General features: G+C 42.4%; 1 protein-coding gene across 8 annotated transcripts in view; it reads left to right on the forward strand.

The window, feature by feature from the left end:
• PID1 (phosphotyrosine interaction domain containing 1) overlaps nucleotides 1-20,298 on the forward strand; it is an 83,586-nt gene extending 63,288 nt beyond the window's left edge. For all 8 annotated transcript variants that reach the window (XM_041475800.1, XM_041475807.1, XM_041475806.1 and 5 more), the window contains one exon: nucleotides 18,330-20,298. In XM_041475800.1, the coding sequence (XP_041331734.1) occupies nucleotides 18,330-18,806 (477 nt within the window). In that variant the 3' untranslated portion in view covers nucleotides 18,807-20,298. The remainder of the gene's footprint in view (nucleotides 1-18,329) is intronic.
• Nucleotides 20,299-26,527: the final 6,229 nt, after the last annotated feature.

Genomic DNA, 26,527 nt, shown 5'->3' on the forward strand with positions numbered 1-26,527 from the left:
TCTGGGAGGCAGCTGAGTAAGAGGAAGTGGAAATTTTCTGATGGTGCAGGAAGTACTTTGCCCTTGAAACTGGCCAGGTCAGAGTGATGCAAATTCAGCAATGCCCTGGAGTTATGAGATATGGTGAATAAATAAATAGCAATTTATTCTCCTGTGATGGTAGTGTACAAGTGGTACAGATGCCCCCACCTTTATAAAGTTCTGTTTGCCTGCCTCACCCTGGTTTCTGATTCCTTCTTAATTTAGAATAGGCACATTTGTTTATGTAGAGAAACTTGATTATTTAGGTTGAAAATTAAATAAGTTTCACAGTGCTAAGGATTCAAAGTTATCCACTGGTAAGGACGGTCTGCAGGTCCCTCTCTGTGTGCTGTGCACAGGGGACATGTTTGTTACAGATGGATTTTCTGCAGTGAGAGGTGAGATTCAGCTTGTTGAGTTGGAGGGTCTCTGCCTTACTGAGGATATATTGACTGTCACCAGAATTTCATGACCCCAGTTTATATGAGGAATAAAAATGTTCCTCATTGTGTTAGGCTGTCATGTAAGAAAAGGCAGAATGACTGTTTCCAAATCCAGTATACCCCAAACTTAGACTCTACCACGTGACTTTACAGGTGTTAGGGAGGTGTCTGCTAACAGAAGAGTGTTTGGATTTGGCCACCGAGTGGCACTCCAGACCTGCAATCTAAGAGGGGAAGGGTTTCTTTCTGCCATCAGGGCTCAGGGCTGTAAAATACAATTATTTGCAAGCATGTAGACACTATCGAATCAAATTGGACTGCTGAAGGTTAAATTACTATCTTCAGAAATGTTGTTATAATATCCATCTTGACATTTCATTATCCCAGTACAATATAAATATCAAATTTGATTAGCTGTCAAGCAGCAAGAAAAATAAACCAAAATAGTCCCATCATTTTTACCCCAGAAAAATAGTAGGGCATATCATTAAAAGTAGTGGGTTGCCAAAGGCAGATCAAAGTTAAATTACCCATTGAAAGTGGTATTAGGTTGGGTCGCTAGAATATTTTTGCCCCCAGAAGGTGCCATCATGAAGAGTGTTGGTGTTGAAGGCAGGTATTCAAGCTGCTGCATCCATTGCTGGATATAACCTAGTTTGGTTTGGGCAGTGGTTGCTTTTGCATCCAGCTTTAGTGATGCTTCCAAGATTCATTTCAAGACTCAGACTTTCACAGTGTTTACAGGACCAAAAGCTCACAGTAGTTTGACTAAGATTTGTTTTTTAATCATGCAGAATTCAAATAAAACATCATGTTGACCTTCTTGGAACAGCCATTTAGGGACAACTGGCTGTACCCATATTTCTAAATTAAGATACTATAGGTCAAACAAACCTTTGGTGTGAATCAAATTTGAGTCACCCTAAATTTGAATATGGTGCTTTGTACTGGAATTTAAGCAGTGCAATATTTAAAACGTTATTCAGTATCATAACAAGTCATGCATCATACTCCCTGGATCTAGAACTGTTTATAACAATTTTTATTACTGTGAACAATTTCTAGTTCATGCTATAATTACTATTCAAACTACGTGACATCAACCTAATTATCTCTTGTGAGATTAATGGGTAATTCCAGCCTACTGTTTTGCATATGTGACTGTGAAGGCAGCTGTTGGAACTTCAGCAATATTTCTGAATAAATGCTCTTGATAGAGTTCTAGTTCCTGGTGAAGATAAGACATCTCTGCAGCTAAGAAAGAATTACGATTCCCTCGGGAGCTGTGTGTGACACAGAGCATTGTTAAGTTTAATGACAGTGTTTGAAAAACTGGGAAAAGTTGGTTCCATGCGCTGCTGGTTGTTTCCTTGTTTCACATGGTGTCTGGTAGTGGTCACAGAGCCCCAGGAAGGACAAATGACTGTGGCTTCAGTGACATTGTGTGGCTACAGGTTGGCATTGGGCACAGCCATCATCCAGCTTTCTCAAAACAGTCTTTCAAATGTCACCTTCCTGTGATGGGAGGCCACATCAGACCAGGACTGAAATTTCAGTTTCAACTTTATTTGGTGAGGTTTTTTGAAATGTCAGTTGTATTTTCTGATGACTTGATATTTTCAGAAGTCTTTGATTCTTTTAAAGTTAGGTTAAGTGCTCTGGTGATGGTAGACACTTTCTCTTGACTTCTGTATACAATGTCTTTTTCCCTTTTTTTTTGCCTCCTCTGTCATCTTAGAGTGGTCTGATGCCTTGCACAATGGCTTCTCTGAACTTAACTCACTAATCTAGCTTGCCCAATCAAATGTGTCATGTCTTTGTGACCATGAGCTTTCCTTTCCAAGTTAATAACTTCAAGCTGATCATCTGTTGGAAAACAGAAGAGCTATAGCTCCTTTCAACCAGGAATTCACTGTGATTTCAGAATGTGAGGTGTTAGGTGATTTGGCAGTGCTGTGCACATGATAATGTCCTTCAGGAGTGATTGGGGCTTTGTTCATCTGAGAATCATCTGCTGAGAAATGCACATGTAAGTGGAAGAAGCTGATTTCAAGAGTTTGCATTCCTTATCAGGTTAGGTAGTGAAAAAGGAGAATGACTGTACATGTACCTAAGTCAAGGTGTTTGAGTGTTAGGAAAGCTGCTCCATGTGTCTTTGCCATTTATGTGGAAGGATTTGTGTTAGTATTTTGTTGATTCTTTCAGAATTTTTCCAGGCTTTGGATGGTTGTGCCATTTGGCAAAGTCTGGAGCTCTATCTCCTTTTCTACACTTGCTGAACCCTCTTGGATGAAAATTTCTCTTCTGTTCTTTTACAGTGTGTGCTTGCTTAATTTTCCTTTCAAAAAAAAGTAGGTGCCTGAAGGTGGCAGCTAAGTCGCTGGAATTGGAGGAAAATGCAAGCAAGATGAAGCCTGCTCTTGCCATTGCATCCTTGATTTAATTAGATTTTGGTTATATCTGACATAGTGTTGGGTAAGAGTTTTAAGTGTTAGCTGGAAAGTGTGAAGGACATTATGTCTCCTTTGCCTAAAGCATAAAAGGAAAAAAAGGTTTTCATTTTAACAAGAAACTCCAGAGCAGTTTGGACTCTACATCAAAGAGCAATATTTGGTTTCATGATGTCTTCCAGACAGTTCATAACGCAAGTCCAAACCCAATCTATAAGTAGTAGCCAAAGTGATTTTTGCCTTCTCCAAAGTTTGCTCTAGCTAAACCTAGCTGTGCTGGTTATGTGTTTTTCCAAAGGGCAACAGCCTGATATAATGGAGAGTAGATTTTGCTTTGGCCTGTGGTACCATGCCGTCATCCTCTTGGACCACCTCCAAGAGAGCACAGGTGGCAGTTCTGCTGGGATCTCACAGCTTCTCTGTTTTTATTAGCCTTTCTGGCTGGTATCCTCTACTGTATGACCCACCCTTGAGATGCACTTTTTGGATCACTCCATGGAATTTCTTCTGTTCACCTTCTAAAATTTCATCCCGGTATCTTAAATTAAAAATGTCTGGGTAAACCTTACAGTGCTCCCTCTAGTCATTGGTTCATGATCACGTGAACTACATTTGACTGATGTGAGGAGCACAGGAATATCTTTATGGATTATCCAGGGACGTCCACGTGCTTCCCTGTGACAGGTGTGCTGTGGTTTGCAATCCACCCTCACAGAACAGCTGCATATCTCCCAAGAGCTTTCCTCCAGGTCACGTTGTGGCTCTCTATCTGTTCCACACATTTCCAGTCTTCCCCAGATAAAGTTCCCACTTGCTGTAGTTTCTGTAGGTTCCACACTGTGCCTGGGCTGTGCCCCAGGCAGGTGCTGCTCACAGCTCCTTCCATCAGCCTTCAGTGCAGGCAGTGCTGGGGGGTGAGAGGGGGCACTTGTCCATTGCCAGGATTGCACTTTTCTGGAGCAAAGGACGGAAGGAGAGCAAATGGCAGGCAGGAAAGAAAGCAGATGCAAGAAGGTAGTGGATTTATCTTGCTTCATATTTGCCTGTCCTCTGTATTTGTTTATTCTTGAGTGTTTTTGTAGCCAGAACCTGCTCTGCCAAGAGTCTGGGTGTGGAGATGGTGCAAGGCCACCGCTCCCCCTGTCCCCCGCCGTGCTGGGAGACACCTCTCTAATGACACTGTGCTGTGAATGAGGCAGTGTCCCAAGTACTGCAGTCATTGGAAAGCTGTGTCTCTTTTTGCAGGAATGGCACTCTGAGTGTGGCTGCTGGAGCCCAATTTCTGTTCTGTTAATTGCGCTGCTCCCTCATAAATTGCCCTTGCAGTTTCCCTCAGTAATGCCATTCATCACCTCCTCTTTTAAACTCTGAATTTGGCATATACAGGGCTATGTAGGCAGCTGCTGGTTATATTTTAATGATACAGCTTGCTAAATGCTTCTTTAAGAAGAAAAGTGTTATAAATAATTCAATAGAGTTATTTTGCAGTACATATATATGTCTGTCATAGCCTGTTGGAAGAGCATAGTGTCACTTTAAGGATGCAGATAGGAAGCTGTCTGTCTGCACTGCTGAACAATTTGGGGCCATAGGAACCTAAGGCTGTGACAGGCATTACGATATGATGCATTAATGCCATTTCTGGGTGTTACAAGTTCATCCCCAGAGGGGCTGTGCTGCAGTTGCATGATCTTGCTGCCATGGGAGGGGCTGCCTTGTTTTTGCTGTACTTGATTTTAATGTGGAGATTTTTATAATCTCTCTGGTGCTTTTGTGAGAAAGGGAGAGGCCGTTGTTTTATAACTACTTTTAAAAAACTAAATATCTGACCTTGCTAATGACAAAACATGAAGAAAAATTACATCTATATTGTCTGCCACAGTAATTGGTTTTTCAGGAGGGGACTAACCTTTATTTCAGCTTTTTCTCCTTGAAAAACAAAAGGTAAACAAGATCCTACAAAGAAACATCATGTGCTGGCTACTCTTGCCTGAAGTAAGAAACAGTGCAGGGTTTTTTTGTTGCTGTTGTGGGTTTTGTCCCCCCCATGAATTTGTTGTAGATGCAGTATGCTTTCTTTTAAATAAGATTTCTTCCCAGAAATAGCTAGGTTGGTCTCTTCAGATTTGATTTTTGCATACATGGCTTGAACTTTAATGCTGTTTGTGGATTTGCACTGTAATTAAAGGATCTTCTGCTTGATTTCGGCCCAACAAGAGATACCAATTTGTTTTGATGAGGAGGCAGCAGAGGAAAAGAGTGGAAGGCTAGAGGCAGATAATAGGAAACAAGTAATATAGTCTGTGCTTGTGCTGTAAATATCTGTATTTTCAGCATAAATTCTTTCTTACCTAAAATGCTGTTTGGTTTCTATTGTGCTGTCATATTTAAGCTCATGCATAACTAACCTAAAATATGTAATTCTCTGTTTAAAACTATTTAACCAGAATAATAACAGGTTTGATAGGAAATGAGAGTGTTAGGAAAGGCTTAGCAGAGGCTCTAATCCTTGTGTAAAAGTACAGCTGTGTCTCATAGCAGTTCTGGATCAGGCTCCCTGGGAGCAGGAGAACTTTGCTTCAGCTTGCTTTGGGCTACATGGGGAAAGCTACAGAAATTTACAGGATGAGTGATTCTTTATTTGTTAATGCATACACTGATTTCTCTTGCCAAATTTTTGCCTGCATTTTTAGATACTGAGAGAATGGTCAGCTTTTCTTAAAATGCTTGACACACGTTGCTGTCCATGCTCTTTTGAAAATCTCTCTGTCAATATGTCAGAGCAAAGGGGGAGAGCACTCAAAACCATGGGCTTTCTTGAAATGCCCGGAAATATTTGGTGCCTTGTCTCTGGGGAAGAAAACCTTCCTCTGTGAGCAGTTATTCCTGTCTTGGCCACTGCTTTGTCAGTTCGGACATTGCTTCTTTATTCTTCTTTATTCTTCCTTTCTGTCTGACACTGGAAGGAGCTGGAGAAAGTATTATGCACTAGTTGTACTCTTAGTTTGATATGATCATGAACTATTAAGCTCTTAAAAGATTTGCTTATTCTATTAAATAATTAGAAAAGCTATATTGAAAATTGTGACTCTAGGATGATGATAAATGGGACCGAGTTTTTGCTTGTTACAGAGCTGTGAAACACCTTGTTAATGGAAAATGTTGAAGTAATTGCTTATATAGAAAAAAAATCATAAGAGTTCTGAGAGTTTTACTATCTATATGTTGGAGTCATAGCTGTATGTTGATTTTTGGGTGGTGAGACCTCCTTGAGCTTGTTTTGCTACACAATATCCTGTGCTTCAAATGATACATTTTGCTTCAAGAGAATATCATAGGCATCCTGTAATGTTAATTTCTTTAGGGAATTGCATTCTGTTGTCATGCTGAAGAGGCATTTCAGAGTCAGTTGCTTTATCCGGGGCTGGCCCTCTGTCCCTGGGTAGGCCAAGCAGCAGCTGGGTAAAGGTGTCTGAGTGTCAGTGGCAAGGTCCCTGCTGGGCTCTCTGCTCCCTATGGCTTAGCCACGGCCCAGTGACTGCCGGACTGCAAACTGGAAGGCAGAAAACAGAATTATGATGTTTTTAGTTGCTGGCATTCATTACTGCATAGAGATGGTAACTGTGAAGAAAAACAGTGAAGGATTTCTTTGTTTTCATAAGTAGTTTCTTTTTTCCTTAGAGCTCTAAAATCTTTGCCAGTTTGTCCTTTATCAAACAGATCAACAGCAGGGCTACTTGCTGTAGGTTTTGTCTTTGCAAAGTCAACTTCAGGGCCAGTGGAACCTATGAAAATGAATTTTCTGCCCTTTGTAAAAGCCACGACCCCTGCAATACAGAGAGATGAACTGTGGATATGAAGGGAGCTTCTAGGAGCTTGCTGTACAACTGGTGTGAATAGTGATCAGTCTGACCTGCAACCATCTGAATGCTGCTGGGGGCAAGCTGCTGTAATAGATGACATAAATTGCAGCAGTGATAAGTAGAGCTGTCCCCAGAGAGGAGGACCTTTGCCCCCATCCCCTTCTTTCTTCCAGACAGTCCTTCACTTTGGAGTGCTGCTTTCCAGGCTCTCCCATCCTAGGTTCAGTGTTTCCTTTCATCTTGGCTGAAATTAGCACTATAGAAATCTCCATGTCTTGGTTTTGCTGCTGGTGGTTAGGGGTTGCATTTCTGCCTGCTTTGTAGGCTCGTCACCTTAGAGGTGAAATACAGCCAAGAGAATGGGTTGGAGGCAATGTAGCTTTTCTGGGAGAGGCTCTTGGGTGGTACTGTGATTAAATTAGAAAAGGAAGGAGGCTCCCTCTGTGACACTGTGAAAAGCCTCCTGATGCAGAGAGAAATTTGCAGGAGATGAGCATCTCTGCAGCCCAGAGAGCCTGATGAATACCCAATTCACTCGCAGGGCCTAGGATCACTTTCAGGTCCTTCTGTGCTGGTTGGAAAAACATTATCTAAATGCAAAGTGACTGTACTTGAAGACACAGGCAAGCACTAAATCCATTGTGAAAACAGGACCTTGGAGGCAATGTGAACCATGGCTTTGGAAATGAATTAAAAACTGTATGGCACTATTGTCTTCCATCATTATAGTCTTTGGGATATATTTGTTCCTTTAAAGTCTTCTGTTTAGTCTGCTAACATGCTGTTGCATTGTTGAATGGGAAATTTCTGGTTTAATTGTAACACAGTGTCATAAACCTTAGAGGCAGTGAGGTTGTATTCTTTCTTGTCTGTGCAGAGCTTGTGTTGCCGTAGCCTGGATCCAGAATTTGGTAACACAAACAAGTGATAAATCAGGCATGTTTATCTAAGGACTCATTTGGCAATAAAAAGAGTTGTTTAACTATATTTTCTTCTTCATAATGTGTTTAGTGCTTTTTATTAAGTTGAAATATGCAAGGTTTTTCATTGCTGCAGTGTAAGTGCTCCTTTCCAGTGTAGGCACTGTATTTCTGCTTCTCCAGCCTTCAAATAAGACTTTTCATGGAGATGCTAAAACTTGTGAGAGCGGGAAAAATCTCAAAGGGTTTTGTTAAGTCATGGAACTCATTTCACATAACAATTCATGAAGGAGATGTAAAAGTAATGACAGAGTATTTTAATCAGAGACTTTGCGGGATGGTGGGTACAATTAATTTATATGGGGTTGATGTTTCTGTGTTCCCCTGGACTCCTCAGGGAAATGTTTCATTTGCAGTGTGGGAATGGTAGAAGAACCAAGTACTGCTATTTCTGGGAGTCTCTGTGGTTTGTTTTGTAATTTTTTCTCTTTTTTTTGAATGGTCTTATAGCACTTGGGGGAGGAAGAATTGAAATAATTTTATGAGCATTACTTCTATTCTTCCTGCAATGTAGACCTGACACTTCCTTTGATACAAAATCCAAATTTGTAGTCATCTTCAGTGGTTCCCAAAGTTGGCTCCCTTCCCTTTTGTTCTTAATTTCAGGTGGTGTCAAGTTGTGCCAGGAATCAAGTGCAGTTGAGATTTTTGGTCTCCAGAACTAAATGTCTTAGTAACAGACGTTTTGTTCAATTTTATTACTTGGCATCTTCTTTTGAAGGCAAGAACTAAAGGAGAAACACAAGGATCTCCTGGGGAATGCACAAAGAAGGGAACCTTGAGGACTGATCTCTTACCCCTAAGAGACAGTGAAAAACATGCATTCTGCGTGGCCTTCTGGGAGTGCTTCAGTGCCCAAAGTCTTGGAGAGTATGTGAAATACACATGCCTCAGTGGAAAAGGTGGTTGAAGTAGTAACTGTTCTTGTACTCCCTCTTTGCATGCTCCATGAGGTACAGAAGTTTTTGTAGGACTGGTGCCAAAGTGAATTTTCTGTGGGTTGGAAAGGAAGGGGGACAAAGTAAAAGTGAACAGTCTGCTCCTCTCTGTGTCCATGGGCTCCTTCTCTCTACTATGAGACAACAACTGTGAGGAGCCCAGCACTGAAAAGCTTTCTGAAACATGATGAGGTGCTTAATCAGATTTCCGTGTTTGGTTTCAACCTCATGTGAATAAAGAATGTGTAGTGAAAGAGGTTTGTGTGTACTTTGAACATAAACATCAAGGGAGGTGTATATTTGCAGGGAGATTGTGGTCATGCAAATTTATGCCACATTCTCCTGGCAGAAGGGATGTTCTCGGTGAGAAGGTTTTGAGGTAGCAGAGGAAAGGTTTTGGAAGGACTTTGTGTAAAGGAAACTTCAAGAAATTGCAATAATGCCTACAGAGTGGGTTGGTTTTCTCACCTTCCTGGCTGCCTCCACCTCTCCTTACCTGTGAAGATTCCTGAAGGACAATGGGAAATGAACTGGCTTATCCAAGTATTAATTTCAACCCAGCAGTAACTGAGTACAGAGAGGAAGTTACATGAGGCAATGAAAGGAGACAAAGGAGGAAAGTGATCTAAATAGCAACATAAAGAAAATATTTGGGAATAAAAGTAATCATCGACTTGTACAATAGGGTGTCCAGCAGCCCTGCTGAGGTTGTGTGTGATGGATGTATTTGTTCATTCAGTTATGTCTTGCACAACAATATTTTTAAATTGCTGCTAGAATGAAATTGATTTCTTGAGTTTTAAATAGTGCAGCGTAAATCTTCCACTCACACCAGGACCGAAGAGTCTCTGACTGCAAGCTCACTGCAGTTTGCCAGTTCCACTTGATTTCATTTCAGATTCATCCCTGCAAGCCAAACCACAAAAAGAGCTTCCTGTCCAGTGGAGAATGAAATGCAAGAGGCGATCCTTTTGTTGCTAATGGGAGGCTGCAGGGAGCAGAGCTGGCTCTTGCTGAGGTTGTGTTGGGGCTTGGTTAACTATTTTGCCAGTGAGGCAGAGACTCCTGGTCACTGGATATAAGTTAGGTGCTCTTAGGTCTAACTGAAGGCAGTACTTTAATACCTGGGGTTGTTTATAAAGAGACTTGCTGAGCAGCAGCCTGATGTAATGAAAGGTGAAAAGCTTGGATAGTTGTGTTTCTCAGGATTGTCTTCCAGAAGGAGAGTTTGGCTTGCTGCTTTATTTACCCCACACTGGCTGTTTGGCCTGTGGACTCAGTGGGCTTTTTCTTGTTGGCTTTTTTTCCTCTCAGAGCTCATAAATTAAGCCATCAAGGGTGAATTTTTTTCTCTTCCAGTACATTTATTTACTAAACCTTAAACTTGCCAAATGCTGATGTGTTTTCCCATGTCCTCCTTGAGCAGTATGGGGTAATGTTGGTGATGAGGCTGATCTCATAGGGTAAGGAGGGTTCCACTCCTGTGGGCATTCAGCAGAGGTTTTTGTCTTCTGCTCCCCTCCTCAACTGCCATCAGTGGGAGGCCTGGCAGAGCTCTGCTCTGGGAGGATCAGAGGTTTATTTGGCTATGAAGAGGGGCTCTGAGATGTCTGTATGCTTTTGGGTGTCTTACTCTGAGCTGGGACAGAATCTCAGAGATGTGCCCTGCACTTGGATGTCAATCATCTGCAGTTCCTGCAGTGTTTGTCCTGCACAGTGTTTGAGAAGTTCTTCATGGGTGAGCTCTGCCCTGAGAAAAGCCCCATTCCTGAGATGCTGCCCTGGACTGGATGTTGGGACACCGACTCTGGATCACAGTAACTCACCTCTTGTGTCTGCTGCTGTGTTAAAGGGCTTTCCTAGGAAACCTCAGAAGCAGCAGCTTCTGAAATTTGTATTATGTTTTTTATGTCTTTCTGCTGGGGAAGAGCATTTTTCAAGAAAAGGTATTTTCACAGTGCCCCAGCTCTTCCTACTCCTTCACGTGCTACTGAGAAGCATGGAGGCTGTAAAACCTGAAAGAGCAATGATGGACTAAAAATTAGAGCTCTTCTGTCTTTCAAAGACATTTAGTTGGGGAACTATATCCAAAGTGACTACTCTGTGCTATCACTTTATGCCTTACTTGTGTGGTGACCCCTTCCTGGGGGGGCAGCTAAGGCTGCATGGTCACAGCTGAGAAACACGTGGGAAAGTACAAGCACCTGCAAAGGGCTGCTGTCAGCGTGGCTGTGGGGACAGATGGACAACTGGAGCAGCTGCTGCCCAGCAGTTGTTTTTCCTTAGGAGTTCTGAAGATGCAAAGAGCCAAATGCATTTCTTGCTGGGCTTGTTTGTTATTTTTGTTTTCAAGGGGGAATTGTAGCATGGCTGTAAGGCCTAAGTTCAGCCTTGGTCACACAAAAGGAGTCAGGTGCTGTTGACTTAACTGTTGAAGAGATGCTGATGCTTCCAGCTTTTTCTGGAGCTATCCTTTGATTCCTTGGAATAAATCAGACATTAACTACTGATGTATTTTTTTTTTCCTCTCCTAATCCAGTGGGCAGCCCTCAAAGTTGATGGTTATTTTCCATTAAATAGTTGCCTAGCTCTGTCTGTCCTCCCTCTGAATTTTGTCTCAAAAATAAAACAGTTCTTCACATATTTCTGTAAGCCACATTGCTGCATTTACTGTGTGTTTCTTAGTGCTGAGGAGCCCTGCTGTTCCCACAAAGACCCTTGTGTTCGTGCTGCAAGGCTTTGGCTGGACACAGGCAGTGTGGGTGAGGAAGCAGTGACAGGCAGAGGGAAACTGTGCAGCCTTTTTACTTGACTGAGTTATTTTTTGGGTCTTAAGCAAACGTTGCTTGAATGCAGTTCGTGGTATTTGCTCAGTGATCCAGTGGAATGTCTGGGATATTTTTGTTTTTCCTTCAGAGCCAAAAAGCAGCTTTTGGCTCTAAATCCCAAGCTGCCAGCCTGAGGCTGAGTCACTGTGCTTTAGGGTGAGGAGAGCTGAGCTGGTGTGGTGAGACGGGTAGCCTGTCCAGCACAGAGCACTCCTGCTGTGCCTGGAGCTGGATGTGTTAATTAAAGATATTGAAAATTACTCTACAGCTAAATCTGCTTTTATTGACATGAAAGCTGTGCCAGGACTTACCAAGCTGTTGGACAGCATGCTGCAGGCCTGTCCCACTCGTATCCCAGCTCCGCTGAGGATAAAAGAAAAACTAGTTTCAGCCATCAAATCTGTGACTCTTTGGTGAGCCCTGATTCTCCCCAGCCACCCAGCTTGGAGGTGCCACTGGGGGCTTTGTGCACACTGTCATTGCAGTGACATTGAGCACAGGTTTCCTGAGTAGCAACTTCTTGCAGAGGTTTCCAGATCTTGCAGTTATGTGGAGATTAAGCTTGCTGTGTCCTGGCCTCGACAATATGTGCCTGGAGTCTAGATAGAGCCTGAACTTTCTCATCCTGCACCTGCTACTGTGCTGCAAACCCAGGGAACATCTCCATGTGTGTGTTCTTGTAGCAATTTTAAACAAAACATGCATATGTCCTCCTAAACCTGCTTTTGGCTGCTGTTCTTCCGATCTCCTCTGCATTCTTCTTTAAAACTTCTGCAAGTTTGCCTGATCTTTAGGCTGATGGTTCGTGGCTTGGCTGAGATGAACTGACAAGCTTCAGCCATTGGAACAGGTTTTCCAAGGAGGTGTTGGAGCCGCCATCCCTGGAGGTGTTTAAGGGGTGTCTGGATCTGGTGCTGGGTGATGGGGTTCAGTGGTGTAGGGGTTGCAGTGGTGGTGCTGAGTGGATTGTTGGACCGTATGTTCTTAAAGGTCTCTTCTAACCCTGATGTTTCCATGGTTCTTCGATGGTTTACTTGCTGACTGGAGGGTCTGTACCTGTGCATCTTAACACAGACCCTTACAGTCACTTTTTTCATTGCCACATGTCCTGAAGGTGCCGCAGGAGAGAGTTATGTTTTTAGGAAGGAAATGTCTCATTATCACTGTTTGCCTCACATGTAAGTGAGGCAAACTGTCTTGATCAAACATTATCAGTTGTAACTAGACCAAATTTGAGGCTAAAGAATGTTTATTTTAAAACACTGATCAACAGAAGAGACAGTCATCTACTACTAAGATTTGCACAAGATTCAAGATCCTCTAGGGCATCCTCTGGTGACTGCAAATATGCAGAGTAAATACCTGATGGTTCAAGGTCAGTGCTCTATTCTAAACTTTTTCTTCATTTTTGTATTGATTTTGCTGACAAAGACCTTCCTTATCTGGTATGGAAGAAATACTTGTATTAAATAAATAAACAAGGAGTTAATTTTACATATGGTCTTTTGATCATGGTCTTGAATAGTGAGAGAGCCGAGAACCCTGTGAGGTATGTGTTCCTGTGCCAAGCTCCTGTGCCAAGAGAGCATCTGTCCTCCTGTAGTGCAGTAATTATGGTCTTTACAGCTTGGATCTGCTTTCTTGGAGCACTGATAGTCTATGGGCTGGGGATAGGGAACGGAATGAGAAAAAGTCATTTGACTGCCTTACTTCAGGTGCCTGAGTGAGGCTTGTGAGATAGGAGCAGTATGGATATGTGTTCCATTGGGGAGTCAGGTCTGAGGTCAGAGTGACACACGCAGGAGCTGAGCTGCTCTTTATCTGCTATGAATTGCAAGTGAAAAATGTGAGATCAATGATGAAAGAGTATGAAAAGGGTATGAAGAGGAAAAACCCCTTATTAATTCTGACAAATCATACTGTGCTAGAAGTGTAAATGGCTATGGCAGCTGCTCTACTGGTCTTTTCAAAGTTGGTAGGCTCTTAAACATAGTTATTAAAAGACATTTTCACCATACGTTATTGGATTGAAGGAGCTGAAAACAACAATGTCAAAATACTCAGCTATTTCTGTCTTTCCAGGAGAGTGCATGAAAAATGACATCAATTATTCTTCATGTCCTTTGACATGAGATGTCTCTATGTGTCACATGAGTGTAGCTGCATTACAGAAGGGCAAAGGCACAGCATTTTTCAGTTGAGGATAGTTTTGCCAGATACTGACACTGGTGTTGGCAAATCTCTAGGGTAAAATAAGGAGCTCTTCAGAACATCTTGACTTTTACAAAAGGTTTGGATGCTTGTAAGCATAGAGGTGCTGAAACCTCAAGAGTATTTTATGTCATGCTTGGTGACAGTGGCTTGCCAGAGGATGAAATTTGCCATAGAAAGGCTGGAAAGAATGTGGATAATTTTTAACATGCACAAGAAATTTTTGTGAGGTGTATGTATCTTCCAGAAATTTGTGGAACAAATGGAACACACAAAGGACTAAAAGGACCATAAAGAACAATACTCTTATTCCTAGTAGAAGATGCGATAGGAAATGCCTTCACTGCCTAAAATTAATACAGTGGCATTGAGCTGAATTTGCATTCCTTTTCTCACTTAAAATAGTGTCCAAAACAAGTAAAGGCTGCAACAGCTTGAGCATAATTTACTTGTTACAAGCAACCTGTAGCTACTCTGCCTTGCACTGAGGCTAGAATCATAGAATCATGAGGATCATTAAGATTGGAAAAGACTTTGAAGATCATCAAATCCAACATTTGACCAAACAGCACCTTGTCAACTAAACCATGACATTTTGTGCCATGACCAATTGTTTCTTGAAAACTTCAGGGCTGATGACTCCACCACTTCCCCGGGCAGCTCGTTCCAGTGCTTAACAACGCTAAGGGAATAAAGGTCCTGGCCTCACTGTGAATAGGATGACACTTGCTATTGGACATGCCACACTTGCACAAATAAGTAATTTTCCTGGACTGATGTTTGCTGCCAAGTGATTTCCAGAGTTTCAGAGGAAGAAAAAGCATTATTCAGTCCTGGTGAACTTGTGCTGGTGGTCAGAGCTGTATTATCACAGATGTGGCTTTCAGCCTGCACTGTGGCTTTGCCTGACTTTGTCAATGATTACTGTCTGGTCAGTAAAGCTGTGGAGTGGATGCTCTTCCGGCACTTCAGTGTGTTTTTGTATGTGCAATGATAACTGTAACAACATCACTACTGCTGCTACTACTAATGTCTTTCTGTGCCCTTCACATCTCATTCTTACAATTATTAAAGATGGAATTCTGTTTTTTTTTCTGCTGGCTTCACACTGATGAGATATCAATGATTTTAATGGGAAAGACCACCAGTGGGAATTTTTGCCTCAAAATAACTTTCTTTTCCATCTGATAATGAAAGGAATTATCTGTTCTTTGACCTTTGGTTGGCAGACTTGGAAATTGAAAATTGATGGTTGTACTGTACTAGCTTCACTGTAATGGTGTGGTCAGGGGTTTCTGAGCATTTAAACAAAGGTGAGTGTGCTGTGAGATGTGTCAAGGCAGGAGCCAAAATTCAGGGAGCAGTGCTTGCACTGCTTGTGGAATAACCTTGTAAACTCCGAGCTCAGGGAGAAGCACCTTCCCATGGGTCAGAGAGTGGAGGTGTCTCCCCAGCCCCTGTATCCCTGTTGTGTTTTGGCAGGGAACCATGCTGTGATGCAATGTTAGACATCTGTCTTCACCAAGAGCTTCAGTGATGCTACTCTTGTCAAATGCTTGTATCTCAACTAGGTAAAAAAAAAAGATAATTAATTTTAAAACCCAAAAATGACAGCACTAGTAGGTGTAGATGTTTCTATATAAGACACAGTGCAGGAGAAACTTTAAAGTTGAGGTTTTGTTTATTCTTTCCTGTGAGCTCCTTATTGTAATGTCTAAGCACCTTATAAATATTTATGGATGTGTCCTCAAAGGAAAATGAGATTTATATAATGGAGGTTCAAAGTGACGTTAAAAGAAGCAACTTTCCAAAGGTTCCTACACAGTTATACCATGACAGAACGGGGACAGTAAATCAGACCAGTACATCCCATTTTGGTAAACAAGCCAGAATTCCATCCTTATTATTAGTTACTTTTGCATTGGCTGCTTACAGAGTAATTCACTGCTTTTTTTTTCTTAAAATACAACTACTTTATTTTAGGGAAGTCCATTATTTTTTGTAGATTCACTCTTAAGCAGGCCACACGCATGGATTGATGGCCAACAGGGGGTTGCAGTTAGCTGCTGCAGAGGAACAGAGGAGAACATTAAATTCAATTTATGCTGCTCTGTGACAGCTTACTCTGATCTTGCTCCTTGGCTGCTGAAGGTGTCCGAGCATCACTTGGGAGCTGCCCATGCTCAGAAGCTGACGCTGTGTGCTGGGGTGAATTTGCAGCACAGAGCTCAGCAACACTGACTGCCTGGGATGGAGTTGTCTTTGCTTTCCTCCCCTCTCCCCATCCTTGTGCTGCTGCTCAGGGCAGCTCATAAGCTGGCAGCAGCTTCCTCTTTAGGACAAGCCAGTAGTGAAACAGTTCCCTGCATCCCCTCTTGTGCGCTCATGAGAGGTGCTGATTTCTGTGGTCTCCAGGTAACCCTGGGCTTCTCCAAACAGCATTTGGGGGGACAAAATGTTGCTGTGGTGGCAGCTCTCTCCTGCAGTCAGGGATTCGAAGCTGTATTTGGGCAGGACAAAGTGCATGAGCAAGAGGCTATTTCTCTGTTCCTCAGGGTTTAAAGTATTTGTGCAAATCCCTTTGAAGTTAGTGAAGGACTTCTGATGCTGCAATGGGCTTTGAATTTGACCCCAAGTGTCAGTTTACAGTGTTTGTCTTTTGTTAGCTGGCTTGTGAGTATGAAGTATATTCTTTGGAGAATATATTGAATGTGCAGATTTCCACAATGATCTTGCTCCGTTCAAAGCAATCTGACTTTGGATATATGTTGAAATACCCCCCAGTATGCTGTAGACACATTCCTCTTTGGTCCTGGATGTGCTGTTTGTATGTGTTTAGTTGGCACTGTGAACTCTGAGGTTTTCTTTTAAGTTTTTCTACAGTACTTTAGGGAACTCAACTCTCATCACTAATAAAATAAAATAAGGCAAAACACTGGTAGGTCTTGCCTTGTTAACTGTTCTAGCTGTTGTGTTTCCCACTGTTCCGAAAAAAATAAAAAGCTTTATAAGATTCAGCATATTCCCAGTGCAAATCATGAATATTTATAGGCAAAGAATAAGACTTCCCATTTTGAAATGTCAGTGCTATGAAATTGCTTTTTTGGCAAGCACGATTTAGCCACACAGACTTCCAATAAAGTTTTGTAAGCTTTTTCCTTAATTATGGCTTAATTTAGGCCTCTGAGTTTAACAAAACCTGTAAAACTTGCAGGAAAATATTTTTCTTGTGGAAAATTTTGTTTGCATAGATTACAAATCCCATATTTCTTGTGGTTATGATTTTTTAATGTGCTCAAATGTGGAAATTCCATGTTTTTTCTTTACATTTCTTAACACATTTGTAACATAAAAATAACCTATATTGTGTATTTAATGCAGAATTTTGAAGAAATTAGTTTGAAAAGTGCATGTGATTACTTTTTTCCAAATGCCTTGAGTAAAATGTAGAGGAGGCTATAAGACATCGAGCAAGTGGTAAAAGATTCTGTCTCAAGCAGTTACTGCTGCAAGAGATAAATGAGGAACAATTTTGCTTTCATATAGTTGTTCTTAAATGTACCGTCCTGACAACAGCAATAAATAGAATAATCTACATAATTGCATTTATGTGGCATTGACCTGTCTTTCCTAGAGAAAATCCCTTTTCCCAGATAAAATAATCTTCCATTCAGCTGTAAGTGGAAGGAAGCCTCATTAGTAGCTGCACAGATTTAGGGGAATGTTTCTGCACAGGCTTAATAGAGAATTTTGATGTGGACCTCCTAGTGAATTTGATATTTGGTGAACAAATTTCTGTAAAGGCACTCAAACCACCTTGCTTTCGTGTGCTGATTGCCTAACAGGGTATTTACTCAAAAGGACTAGACAGGAAAGCAGAGAGATTATGTGATTAAACTTAGGTAGATTTATTACTAGATTTTTTAACAGCATATTTTCTTCAATTGATGTAATAAATATCTCAACCCTGCTCAAAGATAAAGTTTTGAACAGCTTTGAGCTGTTCCTGGCTTAATACTTAAGTAGAAGTAGAAGAAGTGGTGAAAAAACAGGATCATTTTGGAAAAGAAGCATTGAAACAGTTTAAAACCCTCTTCTGTGATCATGCTTTTCTGATCCCCTGCAGCCTTGCATTATCAAAGTGAGAATGTCTCTCTGTCTCCCTAATACTAATGTTTGAAATATGATACAGATAAATCATCTGAATAAAGTATGAAGGAAAAAAAAAGACGTGATTTGCATCACAGCTACCTGGGACCTGCTCTAATGGCACTTGCACTTGCTAAAATGAGCATAGAGGTAGTCAGGGGCTCTAAAGCTGAGCTTTCTAGGAGAGGTGAAGATAGTGGAATGCCTTGAAACTCAGACACTTGGGCATTTTTAATTTCTGGGTTTGAATGGTGAAGTCAGCATTTGCAAAAACAAATATTTGGAAAACAGTTGGAAAACTGTTTTACTGAAAATGATGTGGAAATCAGGGAGTTTGTGAGGGGAGGCGTGTGCTTTTATTTCCCCAGTGAAACTCCCCAGGATGGCACAAAGTACCACCAGAGTCTGCTCTCTGTGTTTTCACCTGTCTTTGTTCTTCTTTGCAGGTTACATATTTGGGTAAAGTTTCCACAACAGGGATGCAATTTTTGTCAGGCTGCACAGAAAAACCAGTCATTGAATTGTGGAAGAAGCACACGCTCACCAGGGAGGATGTTTACCCAGCTAATGCCCTTCTGGAAATTCGCCCTTTCCAAGTCTGGCTGCATCATCTGGACCTCAAGGGTGAGGCGACAGTGCACATGGATACCTTTCAGGTAGCACGTATAGCCTACTGCACTGCTGACCATAACGTCAGCCCAAACATCTTTGCTTGGGTCTATCGGGAGATCAACGATGACCTGTCCTACCAGATGGACTGCCACGCTGTGGAGTGTGAGAGCAAGCTGGAGGCCAAGAAGCTGGCCCATGCCATGATGGAGGCCTTTAAGAAGACTTTTCACAGCATGAAAAGCGATGGCCGGATCCACAGGAACAGCTCATCGGAGGAAGTGTCTCACGAATTTGAATCTGATGATGGCTGACTGAACTCATTCACAGTTCAGCAAAGGCAGAAATGGCTTAGGGAATGAGAGCTGATAGGTAAATAAGCAACAATTGAAACTGGGTAATGAAAAGACTGCCAAACACTTGTCTGACCAGCTTTGTAAATCAGAAGAGCAATTTGGTACCTACAGATATGCATCATTAAAGTAATTACGTTGAATTGAAATCTGCTGCTGTTGTAAAAGTGAGAAAAAGATCTCCCTCCCCACCTCTGTCACCCTCCCATCACTGTCCCTTTCTCATCTCTGTAGTTCAGGTGCATACCATGAAGTGCAGTCATTCGTGTTTGTCTTATGAGACTGGTCAGGCAATTTTATTAGTTGCTTCTCTGGCATTCCTAGCTGCAGGCTGATGCTGAAGCACAAGAGCAAGTAGGCCTGGAAAGCCCTAATGGTTCCCGAAGAATCTTTCCCCATGACACATCACACAGACCCTTTGACCGTTCGTAGGCTAAGACAGCCATACACAGCCTTTTTAGACTAATGGCCTGGCATTCTGCAGTTAATTCACATTTCACAGATAAAAAATGAAAGATGCTTGTATGTACACATTATATCATATGCTATCCTTTATTTTATTCATTGTACCTATTTTCTTAATGTACTGGCTGCCACGTCTTTCACCCAACACCAGTAGTTGCAGTTTCAGACTATGTACTGCAGGATACCAAAAAGGGGTGGGCAGAAATACTCCCTGGTGGCTGGGGGTTCCGCAAGTCAGCCCTGCTGTCTGTGCATTATCCCACCCTGATGTGCTCCACAGGAGGGGGCCCGCTGGGAAGAGTTGAGGGACGCTTGGGTGTGTCAGTGTTAGAACTGTGACTTCTCATCAACCTCAGGTGTGACGAGATCCGAGCACGGTGGGCACAGCTCTGTGTTCCTCTTTCTGCATTGCTGGTCGAGCGACCCTGGTGGGATGGAGCTGGCAGTGTCTCACCACACAGGGCTGCCTCACTGTAAAGGTCAAAGGAAATGGTCCCTTAGGAGTCAGGTTTGAACATCTGTTCTGGTTGAGAACCTCGTGTTAAGATTCCCTTATCTTTCCTTGTTCACAGATATACAGTCATGCCTTTCTTAAATGCAGATGTTTAATAAAACTCAAATAAAGGAAAAACTTGTTTCACTTGATATTTTTTAAGGCTGAGAGCAGATCAGTAGTTTGCAAGTGATGCTGCTCCTTTGTACAATTTTGTTTGTAATTATGGTAATGTTAGGGGCACTAGGGCACCTTACAGAAGCCTTAAAAGAAAGCTAATCCAAGCAGATAGCTCTGTGTCTGTGTTTTGTGTCTCTGTGTTTGTATGTGAGAGTGTATGTGCGAGTCCAGTGGTAAAGCATGTGGATTGAGCATGGAGATGTATTGAGGAGGGCCCACACCTCTTGAAAATATGCTTGTTGCTTTACAATGTATGTAAACTGTTCTTCAGCATAAATGCATTCATACTTTAATAAAAAAAAGTTTTGAGTTAAACCTTGTTAGTTTTAAGCTGTCTTTCCAATGTACACTCAGTGGTTTTGTGTGTTTGGGTTCTGTGTTTATTTCATTTAGTGGAATGAAAATGTTAATTTATTTCCTTTTAATTATTGCATCAGTCTTCATGAGAATTGCTGTTAACATTTTAATATAATTTTAATTTCAATATTTAGGTTAATTATTGCTGTGAGGTTGGTTGTTGGGGTTTTTGTTAGTTGGTTGGCTGGTTTTGTTGGTTATTTTGGATTGTTTTGGTTTTTTTTTGTTTGGTCAATTAGGGTTTTTTTTTTAATTTTTAATTTATTTTTTTTTACTTTGTGGAGTGGGGACATGATTTATAATTTTTGCTTAGCAGGAGGTGGCAGAGATACTCCCCTCTCCCAACCTGACCAGCTGAAATGAGCTCTGCTGAGTGGGAGCAGTATTGCCTTGCTTACAGAAATCACAGCATGTTTCAGGTAGGGCATTTGATGGCAGGATGGGGAATATACCACCATGCTGGCAACTTCCAATTTTTCTCTGAATCTTTGGATGACCCAGTGTTTCCAAATACAGATCTAAAAAATTATTTCTCTTTTTCTTCCCACAATGTGTACTTGGAAGTGGGGAGTCATGTATGGACTATATGCTGGTGTAAAAAAAAAAAAAAAAAAATCTGGGTCCTGCTCTTTATATAGTTGCCTTTTTGAACAAAGGCAGAATTATTTTAACAAATTATTTTCTTTTGTAGTCATATGTTAGTTTCCTGACTTGTTTGGATGCTCTGCCACCAAAGCTGCTATGAATTGGTGTGTGGAATCCCTCATTGCATCCTGTCACCTAGATGTCCCTGCTGACAGCAGAGGGGTTCATGTGTGAACCCCAGCTCTTAGCCAAGGGCTGCTGGAGTGTGGAAGGGGGCAGGAGATTCCCAGCCCACCCCACACAGGAGCTGAGGTGCCTCCTGCCAGTCCTGCAGTGGGTGGTTTGAGTTTGGGATTTCCATTTCTGGAGCAAATACTTAGGAGAGTGGGATGTCTTCCTGTCATGGCGTGGGTGTGATCTTTCTGGCTGACACAGTCTGCCATTCTCACCCTCCAGTCCAGGCCAGAGCACAACTACACAGAAATGTGGTCAGCAGTGGTGTGGCAGCAGCACCAAGGCAGTGACTCTCCTCCAGTGCTGGGCCCTGGTGAGGCTGCACCTTGGCAGTGTTGTGTCCAATTTTGGGTCCCTCAAAAGACATTGAAGTGCTGGAGCATGTCCAGAGAAGGCCAGTGGGGCTGGGAAGGGTCTGGAGCACAGATCTGGTGAGGAGCAGCTGAGGGAACTGGAGAGAGGAGGCTCAGGGGGACCTCAGCGTTTTTTACAACTCCCTGACAGGAGGTTGTAACAAAGTGGGGCTTGGACTCTCCTCCGACGTGACAAGTGATAGGACAAGAGGAAATGGCCTCAGGCTGTGACAGGGGATGTTTAGATTGAATATTAGGGAAAGTTTCTTCCCCAGAAGGGTTGTTAAGCACTGGAACAGACTGCCTAGGGGAGTGGTGGAGGTGTTTAAAAGCCCTGTAGGTATTTAAAAGCCATGTAGATGTGGGGTTTAAGGACATGGTTTAGTAGTGGGCTTGGCAGTGCTGGGTTAACGTTTGGGCTTGATAGTCTGAAAGATCTTTTCCAACTTAAACACTTCTATGATTCTATGATGATTTGATTATGAACTGTCTTTCCTGTAATGTGCTGGGATCCAATGAAAATATTCTGTCTCCCTAAGTCACCTGCCAGTGTGGGTTGAGTGAAGAATACCTTTGTTGGGGTTTTTGCTATTGTCTTTTCATTTTTATTTTCTTATGCAGGACACTCTACATATCTGTTTTACAGATATACAGATTTACAGTGGGTTGGGGAGTTCTCCCAAAGGTATTTTACACTGTGGCATCTGTGATAATTCCTAAGTGATTGGAGGCTGTGGATTAGTTGAGAATTTTGCATGCTAAAAAGGAAATACAAAGGAGAAAATTCTAGTCCTTTTATTAGAAAATCAGACCCTTTGAAACATGAACCAGCTATTTTCTAATAGTTCAAGCATGCAAGAGAATATGAGGGAATGTGAACTGCAGTTTGTCTTTGAAAACATGAGATTTGAAAAATAATCAGTATCATGAGTTTGGATCCTTAGATAATTTGGAATTTAGGCCAAATCTCTCTGCATTATCAATTCCAAATGTGTGATGCCATTTGCAAGAAGGAGAAATGCTTTCAATCATGAATTGCTAGCATAGCAGTTATCACTGATTATCAGTTGCCAGTAGATACTGGAATGAAATATCAAGTTAAACTTTTGCATCAATTAATCTGCTGGAAAAGAAAAATCACAAAGTTTCCATCAGAAGTAATTTCCAGTTGGCTAAAGTCGTTCCTGTTCAACTACAAAGAGTCCAGTTTTGGATCTCACTGCATCCCGCTGTGGGTTGATGAGTTCCTTCAGTGTCAGCCAGGAAAACATGTGAACGATTTATTTCCCTCTTGTGCTTCGAAGGGAGAGTGGAAAGGGTCCGAGTGTCTGTGTGTTATTAGGAGTGTGGAAAAAGCTTTTAGGTCCTTACACCTCAATGCCACTACGTAACATCACCACGGTTATGCCAAGGTAATTTTCACCATTTTTCTACCTACCTTAAGAAAGGGAAACTGTGACTCTGTATAGAGTAAATTAGTTCGGTTTTCAAGCTCTGAAGTCTAATTCCTACCAAGTCTTCTGTGTAGCTGTGAGGGAATGGTAGTTGTGCTATGGGGAGAGCAACACTCTGCACTAGTGAGCATAGATTGCATGAGAATTGCTTAGAGGTGTTTGGGGGTTCTAGCCCAGGGGGATGGAGAAGGGCAGAGAGTAATTTCTTTCATGTTTAAACTCAAAGGCTCCGAAGAACAGCTGAATGTTTTGTTTTGTTAAAAAAAAAAAAAGGAAACAACCAAAAACACAACAAAAAACCTCCTCAAAACAAAACCCTCTGCAGCTGGTTCCACTCCTTAGCTTTTCTGTAGGGAATTACTTCAGTTTTACATGAAAAAGCAGTTGGATTTTGCCAATGACTTTCATTTAATTTTCCTAAAACTTACAGATAGATGGTATATGATTGAGAAACCTTTGATACCGTGGCAACCCCTTATCAGTCTCTTAGAAAACTTTAAATATGTTATTCTCGGAAGTTTTGAGACTTCTATATCAGTGAATTCACTGAATTTTATTTTAATTGTAAGGTTCTCTTCGTGTCTGTGTACACATGTGTGGATATATCTGTTCATACATATCTGCACACACACACCTTGAAACATGATCCTTGTTAAATATTCTGTGTGAGATAGACATATGTAGCAGTAGGTGGATGTGTGAAGGCAGTCTTGCATGTTGGTCTTGAGATGAATGTTTTACTTATTAAAAGGTTCTCCCTTTTTCAGTAAGAAGCAAATTAAAATGTCTACCTACATGCAAAATTTGATGTACCATATGCATTATTTACCGTTTACCACCAGAGCTATCCCACTCCATGCCCAATTAGCTGCTCTAAGAATGATACGTGCTGAGGCTCATTTTTCCCTGTAGCAGTGAGTTATTAATTTGCATGTAATTGGGAAGTGATAACTTAAATCTATGACTGTTGTCCTGTAGACCAGAGTTTACAGTAAGAGAATATATCCTTTAATGAAAGTAGAGACACTCATTATACCTTTCTTCTAATGTAATTTTAAACAGATACAGGGTGTTTTTTAAAGTTCCTTTTTTGTTGAACTCCATTAAAATGCTTCCTCTCTCTCAATGTGGCATTGATCATGGTTGGCTGGGGAAAGGCAAGGTTGTCCAGGGGGATGGTCCCTCCCACCCCAGCAGGACACAGACACTGGTACTGTGCCCCTGTGCTGCAGTGCAGTGTCTGCTTTGATTTGCTTGAAGTTTGGGAAGACCTCTCTTGTGGCTGCAGTTCATTGTAAGTGCTGTGAGAATTTCTGCAGTTAGAATTGTAATTAATTTTGATCAGGGCTGTTAAAGCAGATACAATGATTTACTGAAAATAACTCTGTGTTTGGAGAGATGTTACGGTGTCTGCTCTGGTGCCTTCTTTGAAAAAGGGTTATGAGATGTTTTGGAAGCACAGGTGTGATGCACATGCTGACTGTGCTGCAAATGGGATGGGCTGGTAATCCTGGGGGAGAGGGTGGGAGGGCACAGCAAGGTCCCAGATCTGATGGCAAAGGAGGGACTCTTAATTGCTGTCACATGTTGCAGAATCACCTTTCCCCAGAATGTCCCTTCCCCAGGGAGTGGTTACTGTGCAGACTGGATCATCTCTTTCCCAACTTCCACCATTGGAGTAGGAAAATAGCACTAGGTGGTAACTTTGATTTGCTTTGTGCTTTACATACTCTGTTATTTTCCTGCAAATCTTATTGCTCTCGGAAAGAGAGGAAACATCATAATCCCATGAATAATGCATCATGTGGCTGGTATGTTTTCCTGCAGGCAGTATAGGTTTTCTGAGAATGATGGACAGGAGTGGATTTCATTCTTAGTGAATTGTAATTTTATATAGTTTATATAGGTCATGTGAATGTGAAAAAGTGTGTTATTCCCATTTCAAATTCGTTATTTCAATTTAGTTACCTCTCATTTAGAGAGTAGAAATAGTTTTAGACATAATTACCGAGGATATAATTAATCAAGGTTTTCTTGCACAGTTGGGTTAAATTGTTGTGGTTGAGTGCTCAGTACCATGCCAGTGCTCCCTGGCTCAGTCTCATCTTTAATGGATTCCAGATCTCATGGTTTCAAGTAACAACAGCTTTTCCAGATCCCAAGACGATAATGAAATACACAGAGGAACTTCAAAGGAAACTCTTCTAGAAAGGAAAAATGAGGTTAAATGATGATAGTCAACTGCAAGATATTTTTGTGTCCATAAAATATGTCAGACCTATTCCAATGCAGGAGCAGGTGAAATCTGAAACTGTGCTTGACTAATAGACCATTCTTCACATCTGCCCAGGCTCTCCTAGATGGGCTGGGACCTGATTTTCTCTGGGGTTTCCAGGTAAGTTTCTTTGTGTCTTTTTGAGTCAGCTCTGGCCACACAGAATAGCAGCATTTGTGCCTCCCTTCCTTGTTTCTAGCAGCCCTTGCTGTTGGGTAGCAGAGGAATGACCTGGGATGAGCTGGAGGCAGGTCTGTGTGAGAGGAGCTGCGGGATCCCTGCACCCACTGCTCTGCCCCAGCCTGGCTGTCCCTGGTGTCCCTGTGAGGAGGTGGCTGTCACTTCCAATGAGCCCTGCTCTGCTCCCTGGGCCATTGCAGTGTCTTCTGCAGGTAGCGTGCTCTGATTAAATTTGTGTGGCCTGTCAGAAAAATACATAGTTCCTTACCAGTGCTGTGGAAATGTGTGGATGGTAATGCACTGGGCTGTGCGGAGCAGAGAGGGAAAGGCTGAAAAGGCTCCGTCCTGCACTCTGCAGAAGTTTAACTGCCAGTAATTACCCAGCGTTTGATAATTGACTCATTACAGGTCTCTGCTGGGCTGCATCCGCCTCTTTCCTGCCTCCGGTCATTAACACCTTGGTGTCAGGGTGATGGTCCCAGTGGGCTCTCGTGTGTCAGGGGCACCAGCCAGGAGCGGGTATGCAGGAACATCGTGGGGCCAGGCCAGACCTGTCACCCCTGGCTGTGGGGTGTCCCCACAGGCCAGCCCTGTCACCCCTGGCTCTGGGGTGCTCCCACAGGCCAGCCCTGTCACCCCTGGCTGTGGGGTGTCCCCACAGGCCAGCCCTGTCACCCCTGGCTGTGGGGTGTCCCCACAGGCCAGCCCTGTCACCCCTGGCTGTGAGGTGTCCCCACAGGCCAGCCCTGTCACCCCTGGCTGTGAGGTGTCCCCACAGGCCAGCCCTGTCACCCCTGGCTCTGGGATGTCCCCACAGCCCAGCCCTGTTACCGCTGGCTCTGGGGTGTCCCCACAGGCCAGTGGCCCTGCAGCTGCTTGCAGGGGGAGGTGATGCTGAGCTATGCTGAGCACAGTTTTGTGCAGCAGATCTCAGCATTCCCTGTGCCTTACTTACAGGAACCCTAATATATGCTGTTATAAAGGTTAAGAGCAGAGCATTTCAGCATGGTTCACATTCTGCCTGCACGCTGCAGTGGGTCTCAGCTAATTCAGCAGCAGTGGTTTGTTCTGCTTGAAATACTGGAGAATGGCTCCTCTCCTGAGGT

The sequence above is a fragment of the Pyrgilauda ruficollis genome, unplaced genomic scaffold, assembly GCF_017590135.1.
Source record: "Pyrgilauda ruficollis isolate IOZ18807 unplaced genomic scaffold, ASM1759013v1 scaffold36, whole genome shotgun sequence".
Lineage (NCBI taxonomy): Eukaryota > Metazoa > Chordata > Aves > Passeriformes > Passeridae > Pyrgilauda > Pyrgilauda ruficollis.